Raw genomic sequence first — 12,360 nt, 5'->3', positions numbered from 1 at the left:
TAGTGACATATTTGACACATTTGGGATGAACAGCAACAAATGCCTGAAAATGTTTTGCTGCTTGGTGTAAGTTTATTGTTTTAATGCATTTATTTACAAAAAGAAATAAACTCACCGACTGAGAGAGTGTCTTGCAATTCCATATTTTTCTGGCAGAAGGAAAATTTCACATACCATTTTAAAATATTTCCTGCTGCCCTGGAGAATACTGACAAGCCACTTTATCAAACACATACAGTTAACAAAAGAACAGAAATAAAAATCATTCTGTTGTGTTACAATGCTTTATTCTTTCTTTATATGGAAAAATAAAATACTAGAAGAGAATCAAAGTATGTATTTTATACAAGGTGGTATTCACAACAGTTCAATAAAGCGGACTTAACTAATCTGATGGTTTCTGTAGCTTTCATTTTACTTCTTTTACAGGGTGAGATGTGCACGAAATGATTCAGTTCCAGTTTATATCCTATTACTCTCCCACTTTCTCAAAATGAAATGTTGACTGAAATTTCAGGGAAGACTAACTTTGATTGACTTTGGAAACATCATGATTATTAATCTGTCTTTCTTAATCATATTTATCCCATTCTAGTTTGCTCTTTTTGTATCTGTTTGTGAGCTATTAATTTTGGAATATCACGCTATGAAATGTAGCATGTATGTATGATTTTTTTATTGCAGTTTTGATTTCTCAATATTGACATAGATCACTATCTGTGCACAACATCCTTTATATTTTCCCAGTGTCAAGAAAATTCCTAGATGGCTCCCTCTAGTACAATGGGAGTTATTCCCTAATGTTGTAACACAAGACCTATCATCCTCCCCCTTCTTCTGCTCAGTTATTTTTCACATGTTCCTTCCCTTGCTAATTCCATGAAGAACCTCTTTATTTCTTATCTATTATTCCTTATAGCTTTAATGTGGTGTTCAACCATTTTTATCATATTGCAGATTCGTGCAAGTGTGAGAACATTAAATCCAAAAGAAGAAAAATATATGCAAGGAGAAGTAAAATTCAAACGCCAAGTCTTTGTCAGGAATGTAATGAGGCTAAAGGCAATCATTATGAACATCATAGACATAACAAAATATGTTCAGTGAGTATTTATTGTATTATTTGTATTTGCAAGTACGATGTTCCAGTAGTCATAGTCATGTGTTTATTTTTGTATACAAGCAAACACATGAAGTGTAAATCTGAGACCAAATATCCTTGAGTCTCACTCCTCACAAAGGCACATATTGTGACATTAAAGCAAGCTATTTTCACAATTACTCCTCTACCTCAAAAACAGTATAATTTTTAATGTTTAGTGGTTACTAGGGAATTTCAGTTGACAACTTTTTTCTTGAATTTTGAGGACATTTATAAATTATAATTTCTAAATTCACACCTTTCCTTACAACCTACAACCCATTCATGTTAAATAAGGAATGTTCTTGTTGAAGGTTATCCTTATAAGTACATTCTGTTTAAACCTCTTTTCTGCTCTTCAAGATATTGTTGAACCAAATGGCAATAATAAGTCCCACAAATAAAATTAAAACTAAAGAGAATTAAGTTCATAAAAATGTATATAGAATAACAGATTGCAGTTTAAGTCAGTAGCATTTTATTCAGGAATAGTGTAATTTTTAAAATGAAACTTAATGGTGTTTACCTACCCAGCAGTATGACAGACCAGCAGCCATACCAAAATTTTTTACCTTTACAGGTAACATTCTATCATTACACTACTAAATTAGACCCTCAAAATGCTACTCATGGCTTCAGTTTACCAAAGATTGTTCTCTCGCCATATCAAGACATGTTCCATCATAATGCTCTTAGCCTGGTGCTCCCATAAGAAATAGTAGGTCAGAAAATGTCTTATACAAACCTTTCTGAAATAAAACTTAATCAGATTGTTTTTACTGACTTTTATCTACATGAAGTATTAATACTTTGCTACTCTACTCTGAACCAAGACCAAAACACAAGCTTTCACTCTCAGAGGATAATGATCTACAAAATGAGCTATTCGAACATTCTCTGATGGACTGACTAAGAATTTGATCTCCCACGACTATTTCATTTGGGGCTCCTAACTTGAAATTGAATATGATCTAACTACAGCTATACAATAGAAATTATCTCAAGATGGATTAATGAATAATGCTCATTAATTAGAGAATACAATACTGTACAATTCAGTGAAATGGAGGATTATAGTACAACCTTTCTTTAACAATTAAAATAAATAATTCATATAAAAAACAAAGATGCTGTGTATTCAAATTAAAATTCACAAAGATGCCGTGACTTACCAAATGAGAAAGGCCTTTACATATGTCTGCCTGTGTCTGTATATGTGCAGATGGATATGTGTGTGTGTGTGTGTGTGTGTGTGCGCGCGAGAGTGTATATCTGTCCTTTTTTCCCCTTAAGGTAAGTCTTTCTGCTCCTGGGATTGGAATGACTCCTTACCCTCTCCATTAAAACCCACATCCTTTCGTCTTTCCCTCTCCTTCCCTCTTTCCTGATGAAGCAACCTGGGGTTGCGAAAGCTTTAAATTTTTGTCTGTGTGTTTTTTTTATTGTGTGTATCTACCAGCACTTTCTCGTGGAATGTTTCTTTTTATTATATTCAAAATCAATAATTCTATAGAATGGTGAGGACAAGTGGGGAAAAAAAGAAAGAAAAAAAAAAAAAAAAAAGGGCAACTACTACTTCCTTGCTTTTAAGTATAATGGTTTATGAACTGTTGCTCCCAGGTAATGTTTACCAATTTGGGCATAGCCTTATTCTTTGCTGGTGTCATAGACCACTGCTGTAAATGGATAAAAAACTTCAAAACTCACCAGAATGAGGTTTCTGCTGCAGGTTTATACTTTAGATGCAGCAATAGACAAGTACTATTTATGTTTTAATTGTCTTCCCTCTTATTGCAGTTGTTCTCAAACATGTGAATTGCATCAGCCTCTCTGAATAAATTACTGTTCCTTTTGCAGTCTTATCCAGAGCTTGTAAACTGTCTTGATAAATCTGACTTTTTTGCCTTCACTGGATCCTCTGAGATTTCTGCTGTGTCATTTAATTGCCTTTCTTTTCCAAAATTCTTCCTTAAAAATATTTCTAAACAAATTACCTAAATGTTTTGTTAGTGTACTTTAATGTTTATGTTATAGTTACTACATGAAAAGTGTATCTAACTTTTCAGTTTCATTTTGTCTCAAATATAAATTAATGTGATAACCTTCTGAATATTGTTTTTGATCACGACCAACCTTATATCATTATATCTTAATATTCACCTCAAAGTGAACCAATAATCGTGTAAAAATGACCACTCACCCACATTTGTGAACAGATGATAAATGTGTCGTAGAGTCATTTATGCCTACTATGACTGGATATGCACAGGCATCTCATAATACTTCAGCCTGTAGTTAAGATGATTTGCATGTTCTTTCTTTCTTTCTTACATATGAGTGTATACTGTTTACAGCAATCAGTTTCATTATGATGTGATTTAGGTGCACTCTGTGTAATTTTGTTATGTTACATTAGTTTGACTGCCATAAGAAAATGACATTTCAGTCAACTAGCAGTTCATGACAATAATGTTTTCTGCATTTTATGAAAAAGTATTCAGCTGATATGTGGATGTCCAAATCTGAATGTTAACTTTTCATGCACGTTCCACAAACACATTTTGATACCCAGCTAATTTCTTAAATGCTGAGATCGCAAGGGATTTGCCATAGAAAAAAAACACCACTCTATTGTTATCCATGCATAAGATTAACTACTTCTCAACAAAAATCATATATGATGGTTGATATACCTAGCATTTTTTCCTCTTTCAGGAGCTGTTTTGAGTGGGAATCAACACCAAGAAGTATTATATCATTTGTGATTTTCATATTTCTGTGTTACTATTTTGAGCCATATATGATTCCAGTAGCACTGCTGCTGATCTTCTTCAAGTCATATATAGTGAGTATATCTTTTTTGTGATGTTTTCATAAATTATTTTTCTTAATTTTTAAGACTTAATGTAACACTATAAACAAATATGAGGTCTCAAATTTTGTGTCTGAGTATCAGTAGCGAAACCAGTCTGTGGTTGTGTGGGCATGCACCATGGGTACTGTTTCTTTGGGAGCACTGATCTGAGATAGGTAAAAAAGAAGTGATGACTGGTAAAAGGAAAATGGAAGAGGGGTGGGGGTTAGAAGGAGGTGAGGGAAGGAGAAGGAAAGTCCAAAGTGAAATTGGGGAAGAATAGCAGGCCAGTAAACTGGAAAAGTGTCTGAGATCCATGAAAGGAAATCATCAGGAATGATTGAGTGATTTGGAGCATTGAAAGCACAGAAGGTATTTCTTTTTATTATGCATCCATACATAGGAAACTGGTTACATTTTTGTATAACTTTTATTTTCGCTTGTCAAAACAAATATAATTCAGCCATTCCCTATAGCAGGAGTGCAGCCAGCAGATATTTTTCTTTTTTCCACCCTACTTTTTTTGGGGGGGGGGGGGAGGGAGGGAGGTTGGGGGGGAGGAGAAGGGGCAGGATTTGAGGAGCTTTTCAGATATGAGAAATAAGACTAACACTTTCTTGTTGATGTATCATGTTAAAAAAAAAGAGAGATTATTTTTCACTACACTTGTAATTTTTGTACCTGTACTAGGTAGGAATATTGTTGTATGGCAAACAAAAGACAGTTGCTATGCACCAGAAAAGGAATGTTCTGTTTTAACCTCATAGAGATTGTATGTCGTTTATGATGATTTTTAAAAACTGAATTTGACCGTGTTTTTCATTATGTGGGAATATAGTGTAGTGACAAGTATGGATGGAAGGAGGGCTCAGGTGATAATTAAACAAAGAAATGATGAGGAATGGGCAGCAGAAATGGGGAGGAGGGTGTTGAGCAAAGTCAAAGTTTGCCATGAGTGCCAGTTATTCTGATTACACTGGAAGCAAGGACTGTTAGTTTCTTGAGTTTCAATAGTAGTCCTAATTAACAAATCATCAAAAAATACTAGGTATGTCAGAGGCAACAAAGTGACAAGTGAAAGCAATGTTTCGGTGAATCTCAGACATTTCATGCAGAGGAGATGAAAATTAAGAATTACAGTGCTATAAAATTTTCTGCCCAACATAATTTTACTTATTACTGTTGTCAGTAAAACAGGGTGTAACAGAGTGATAACAATAAACTTCAAAGTGTTGTAGGAAGTGTCTTGAACAAATTGTTAATTGGAATCCATGTCCAGGAGCTTCTAATTTATAGGTGCCAATGCCTGCTGCTAGGCATTGTCTTTGGCAGCAAGTGTGAGTTAGTAACTAATAAACTGCATGCAGACCACCTCACAGTGGACCTGACAACATGTGGGTCATTAGACAGTACTGAATGCATCCATGCATGTTGCAACACTACTACTTGCAGTCCATCAGTGTACGACCTTGATATGTCTGGCAATGGTGGCACAAAACTATCCAAGTACCAATGTTTGAACAAGTTTGTTTATCAAAGACTAACAGCACATCTGCTCTGACATAGACTGAAACCAAACATAAAATTAGTCTCTTTTTGAACATAATATTTTGGGCATCTGAAGGCTGGTTAGATTATGACTGTCTCATGTTCATTAAACACACACTTTAATAAAAAGTCCCATAGGCTGCTCAGTGTTAAATTATAAACTGAATGAAGAAGTTTAATCAAATAACTTACAGGTTTGCTGCTGGGTGATGTCGTCGAACACTGCTGATATTTCGACAGGAGCACACCCTGCCATTCTCAAGGCACAAATGCAAGGAAGAAGAAATGTGCTAGCAAATTTAACACCTCAGTTCACAGAGGAGAAACAAGGAAGAAACCACACACAGAACAAGTGTCAACACAAAGATAACCAACATCAGAAATATCGATAGTTACTATTAATCAACAGGTGAGGTAGCACTAATTCTGTCCCTCTGGTTTTTTATGAGAGACAGAGCTGGATTCCAAGCAGCATTTAAACAAAATCCACCATCTCTGTTAATAAGGTTGCTTGATGGTTTAATCAAAATTTTCTAAGGCCAGCTTGTAGCTGTTTGAAACTAAAAAAGGAATAAATTTATAAGTCTACAAGTCAACTATGACCCCATCTTCTTCAGAGAGGTCACGAACACTTTTAAGTCCATAGTTGGCAGCCCCGGGGGTTGCTAAGTCAGAAGGGAATGGCAGCAAAGTCATGGAGGCAGCTCTGAAGTGAGTATCCTGACTGATAGAACCCTTGCAGAATCGGTGCCTGGTCAAGGAAAAATCACTCAGAGTGAACTGGTTGGGGGTGACCTGACCCCTGCCCTAAATACCACTTGCTGTGTAGGACTCATACACAATGGTAAAGGGAGGTGGACTACAGAGTAGTGGGATAACTGTCATTGTAGGGAAAGCTGGAGAGGAGCAGAAATGATTATTGAACAATCAAGCTTTGCTTAACTGGTAGCTTTCTTCACGTACGAAGACTCTTTACAAATGAACATGCAGTAAGTAACAACAAGGATTATGCTCTCTGAACTAAAACACGAACAATGGTGTTGGAGCCGTGATTGGGCAATGTCTTTGATGCGTCATGTAGAGAAGAGGCTCCGAGTGTAAATGGGTCATGTGGCTGCTCCTCGGGCTCCTATATCACAGTGGCAGAGGATACTCATGGTATTGAGCCACTGGAGGCACAGCTCAACAGGTGTGCCCCACTGGGTCTGTTAGATCCCGCACAACAGGCCTGTGGGGCGGTATCAATATATGATACCACTTCTTCTCCCCCCTCCCAAACCTCCTCACCATTATCGTGTAATGTAGATGAGTGAACAATTATGGTGGTGGTTGGGATTCAGATGGTAATGAGGAGACAGGAGCCAAAACTGAGACTGGTGCCAAACTCCCATCTGCACCCAGGTGAAGGGCACACACCCACATCCAGAGGTAAAGCAGAAAATGAAGATGGTGCCTTCTCAATGACTGCAGAGGGACCAAAGGTGCCACTTGGAACAGATTGCCAGGAAGAGGGGCCCAACCCTAGATGACAATGGCTGTTGCAATGGCGATGACCATGAAAGGGTGTCGAGTTCCATTGGCTCTGGGACTGGTGCTGATGGCACGGGAACTGCAAGAGCCAGATGCAGTGAGGGCTGTTGGATCCAGGAAGACATGGAGTCTGAAAGCACAAAGCCTGTGGCAGGATCATGTAGTTCACATGGACAAATTTGACTCAAGTGGTGTTTCAGCGATGCTCTTGATTCCTGCAGTAGAAACATAGAATGTCAAAGAAAATATACAATGGTGCCATCCTCCCAGTGCTTCCATTTGCCACACAATCTGTAAAAGACCGAATTGTTAGTCTGATACATTGTCTGTCTGGGTGGAGTGGGCACTGTCCACTGGGTTGTGTCCATGTAACAACTCAACTGGTGCAGGTCCATCATGTGGCTGGGAGGGATACGAAGGCAAGAATAGCAACAGAGCTTGATCCCATGTGTAGGAGGCATGAAGTTTGCCCATCTGTTGCTTAAATGTTTGTATGGTGCATTCAGCTTCACTGTTGGATTGTGGATGAATGGTGTACTCTTGATGGGTTTGATATCGGAGGAACTGAAAAACTATTCAAACTTAATGGCAAGAAATTGAGGTTCATTGTCAGTCACAGTCACTTCAAGCAGTCCCTCAAGGCAGAAGACTGTGTAACGGAACTGAAATGATGGTGGGCTGACAGTAATTTGGAGCCTGCGCGTCGGAAACGGGCGCGCTGGTGTGAGACTGCCAGGGAGTGCACCCTGATGCCATCTATTGGCGAAACTGGGAATTAGCGCTACCTGTCAGACAATGCACTAAGCTCTCGGAGTCAAATGTATTCTTTTTCTTGGTAATTATAAGTTATTACTGTATGATTTAATGTTATAAAGCGCTAGTAGTAAATCATTATGACTGGTATGAACTCCAGGGTAATAAATATAAATATTCATAAATACTAAATGATTTCGGTAAAAAGGTGGTAGGGGAATGCCCCCACTCTTGGTGATATGAGTGTAGCTAGGGGTAGCTGGAGACACAGGGACTGAACAATGAAATGGCCTGAGGAGTGTTGACGTGATCGGACGTGCGTAACTGTGCTCACGCAAAAGTGATTGTGCAACAGCAAAGAGGCGAATATCGTCGCCGTTTGTGGAGTAGAATGCGACGAATGGTTGTCGAAGCCGTCTCTATGCCACTGGGGCTGATTGTAAGAGTTCCTGCGCCCAGATTTTATGGTGGACGTGCAGTAGCTTATACGAGTGCTACAGCTTGTAGTTCCAGCCGCCATTAAGGGCATGAGGTGTGAAGAGCTGCGTTAGCTACATGCATCTCGCCACCAGCACCGACACGTCTACCCAAAGCAAGACTGCTTGCAATTGTTAAGTCGAACTTTGTATACATGTAAAAGGAGAATACCAGTTTTCTTTTATGCAAGTGCAGAGGACAGAATATAGTAATGAGTAAAATTATGACGCATGTTGTTCATTGTAAAGTGTAGTAACCTCAAACATAGTATAGTGAAATCAGACTGAGGCCACCATCTCCTCTTTCATTTACAATTCTTTTGGTTGTTGAATACTTTAGCGTATAAGAATGTTGAAAAGAGCAATGGTCACACCAGAATGAGTCGCCTATTTATAGTTACTTAAATTTTTCTGAGTAACCTTTCAAGTAAAGTCACTTAACTAATTCTATATCAATTGTCCAAAGAGTAATATCCAAAATCATTAAATAAGTTGAAGGATAGAATTTTGTTAACCTAAGTTGCACAAATTGTCTTGGTAGTAATTACCAAGCCAACTCACAGAAATTGAGAGAGTATTTGCTTTGTAGAATCACCTAGAATGATCAGAAATAGTAATATTCAGAATTAAGTTTAAATTCAACTCAAGCCGTTTCACTTTGAAACGAGCCAAAAAATTGATTTATTCTTTTGCTCCTTCAGAGCTGGCGACCATAGTTATAAGTATTTTCAGGAGGATTTGACGGTAAGTCTGCTGCTCTCGTCGTGCTGATAGGATTATCCACTGCTGCTAGCAGTGGTGATTGGATACATAAGCTCACTACCAAGTTAAGTGGGTCAGGTAGGCAGTGTTACCGTGTGAACTGTAGGGCACTGTAGGCCGTGGATCGAACCCGTTAAATCATCACAGCTCTTTGGGAAATAGTCCGGTTAGGAGTGTACTAATCATTAGGTACCTACTGGCGAGTAACGGTCAAAAATGTATACGCAAGTGAATTTAGCAAGGTCCATGTAGCACCTAGTCAATGTGGTGCAATGGCAAGGGTAGGAGTGGAGTAAAAGTGAGCTGAGCATGTGGCAGCTGTGCTGTATTCAAAGATTAACAACGTGAATTCACTACTACCTCTTACCATTAGGACTGAGCTATTTACAGTTAAAACACGTAGCAGTAAGCGCAAAGGCGTGACAGCTACAAGTCTGTATTGGCTTTATACATACGGAAGTAGGAAGCGGGTCATTCTGTCAGTGGAGGGGGTTAAAACAACCGAGTCAGTTGAGAACATACCCCATTTACTGATGGAAAGATTCGGCGGTTCGGTCGCATGTGGCGACTGTGACAGGACTTACCAAGTTTGTAGAATAATGGCTACAATAAAAGTGTTTTATATAAACTTGTAGTTTCAAGAAAATTTTAAATTTAAAATTCTGTTGTAGACAAATATACCACAATTGGTAAGTTCAAGACGACAACCTGCAAAGCAGCAAAAGAAAGTCCAATAGTATGAGTTAAACAAGTAATACTTGGTTTCAGAATGAGATTTTCACTCTGCAGCAGAGTGTGCGCTGATATGAAACTTTCCTGGCAGATTAAAACTGTGTGCCCGACCGAGACTCGAACTCGGGACCTTTGCCTTTCGCGGGCAAGCGCTCTACCATCTGAGCTACCGAAGCACGACTCACGCCCGGTCCTCACAGCTTTACTTCTGCCAGTATCTCGTCTCCTACCTTCCAAACTTTACAGAAGCTCTCCTGCGAACCTTGCAGGACTAGCACTCCTGAAAGAAAGGATAATGCAGAGACATGGCTTAGCCACAGCCTGGGGGATGTTTCCAGAATGAGATTTTCACTCTGCAGCGGAGTGTGCGCTGATATGAAACTTTCCTGGCAGATTAAAACTGTGTGCACAGTTTCATATCAGCGCACACTCCGCTGCAGAGTGAAAATCTCATTCTGGAAACATCCCCCAGGCTGTGGCTAAGCCATGTCTCCGCATTATCCTTTCTTTCAGGAGTGCTAGTCCTGCAAGGTTCGCAGGAGAGCTTCTGTAAAGTTTGGAAGGTAGGAGACGAGATACTGGCAGAAGTAAAGCTGTGAGGACCGGGCGTGAGTCGTGCTTCGGTAGCTCAGATGGTAGAGCGCTTGCCCGCGAAAGGCAAAGGTCCCGAGTTCGAGTCTCGGTCGGGCACACAGTTTTAATCTGCCAGGAAAGTTTCAATACTTGGTTTAATAAACATTTCTACTAGGCATGGAATACAGCAGCATAAGATGGAGTCGAATAGTAACAAGCAAAATGAAAACATTACAAGGTCAGACCCAGAATTAGGGACCATAGATACTGTTGTAGGGTTGGGAAATCTTATAGATGAATCCACACCCATAAGACAAGAGGAACGGGAAGTGAAACTGAAGGTAGTGAAAAGTGAACCCAATGTATCTGTGGATGCAAGTCACAAGGGAGAGGATATGGAATTAACAAGTTTGTTAAATAGGATGATGGCGCAAATTCGAGAAGGGAATGCTAGTTTGAAAGCAGAAATGACCAGTCATATATCCCAATTGGATGAAAACCTATCTGGTAAAATAAAAGCCAATTTAGATATTTTGAATATGCAAAGCCAACGTATCACAGAGGTTAACAAATCATTAAATAGCATTAGGGCTGAAATAACAAATGTTCAGAGAAAAGTCACAGAAATAGAGGAAAGATTTGATACCGAAATTCAGAGAATAGAGAAATCAGTGGAACCTTTGGTTAGTGAAAAATTAGAACCGATAATTGAAAGTAAATTACAGGTGATAGTACCAGTTGTAAAGAAAGAGATTGTTAAAGAAACGGCAGCTGATATTGAAACACTGCGCAATATCATGTTGAGTTTTGATGCATGTGTGCAGGAGCAGGAAAATACACTGCGTAATGAGATAAAATTGTTAAGTCAGCAAGTTCAGAATCAGACCTTTCTTAACTGTAGTGGTATCCCATTGGTAATGCAAAAATCGGAAATACTGAGTAGGGAGGAAAAATACGATCCTCAAAAGAAACAAGGTGGATGGCATCCAATGGATTTTATAAAAAATTGTGAACGTGTCTTACCAACAGACATGTCGGATAAAGAAAAAATTAATTTAGTAATAGACACTTTAGCAGGTCATGCTAAACGTTGGGGATTGAATTTGGATATCGACAATTTGAAGTTTACAGACTTCAAAGAAAAGTTCCTTGAGGAATTCTGGAGCACACAACAGAGAGATAGGTTGTGGAGAGAATTCGTTGTCGCCAGAATGCCAGAACATGGGCGTGGGCTCATGAAAGAATACTGTGAAGAATGGTTCAAGCGTTTGGAGTATATTAAAGATCGTAGATCAGAATCGGAGATAGTGTGGGAGTTGTGGAAAAAGCTACCTGACGATTCAAAGCGTTATGTAGGAGGCACTCATCGATCATTCAATGAATTTTTAGAAAAAATTGAGAATGAAGATAGGTGGCGTGAAACTAGAGAGTTTCGAGGTTTCAGAAATCAGAATGGAATAGTAAAAGGTGGTAGGAATGAAACGCAAATTAACATGATGAGAGGAAGAGGTCGAGGAGGTAACTCTCAGTGAGGGAGAGGACACTATCAGGGAAACGGGATGCATTATCAAAATCAGGAAAACTAAATACCGTACAGGTCAAGAGCCTAACGCGCGCGGAAAGAAAGAAATGGCCCAAATATAGGGAAGATCGGAGTAGTCAGTAATATAGTAGGATAGTGCGTCGTTCGCCTGAAGAGCAGTTACATAAACGAAACTTTGCGAAGTATAGTGCAGGGATACAAACAGAGGAGAGAGAGCAGGGAGGAATTATTAAGGGAAATGAAGTAGGAAAAGAATATCGGTCGGATGTGAAGGCTCACGTGAATGAAATAAGTACAATTCGAGGTCAGAGTGACGAACTGATGAAGGAAGAGTCAGAGAAGGCGTTGTTTGTTGGTAGGGATGGCAACTGTGCAGAGAGGCAGGGGCAAGGGAGGAGTGATGTGACTTATGGTAAAAGGTTCGTACGAATAGTCGACGAATCGCATC

At 39.1% G+C, this 12,360-nt stretch overlaps 1 protein-coding gene across 1 annotated transcript in view; it reads left to right on the top strand.

The window, feature by feature from the left end:
* LOC124798508 (multiple C2 and transmembrane domain-containing protein-like) overlaps positions 1 to 12,360 on the top strand; it is a 322,076-nt gene that overhangs the window by 250,345 nt on the left and 59,371 nt on the right. Inside the window, 2 exon segments of the mRNA XM_047261947.1 lie at positions 958 to 1,103; positions 3,857 to 3,986. Coding sequence (XP_047117903.1) covers positions 958 to 1,103; positions 3,857 to 3,986 — 276 coding nt within the window.

Source organism: Schistocerca piceifrons, chromosome 5 (genome assembly GCF_021461385.2).
Source record: "Schistocerca piceifrons isolate TAMUIC-IGC-003096 chromosome 5, iqSchPice1.1, whole genome shotgun sequence".
NCBI lineage: Eukaryota > Metazoa > Arthropoda > Insecta > Orthoptera > Acrididae > Schistocerca > Schistocerca piceifrons.
Note: the sequence above shows the minus strand (reverse complement) of the source record. Positions and strands in the feature narration are given on the sequence as shown.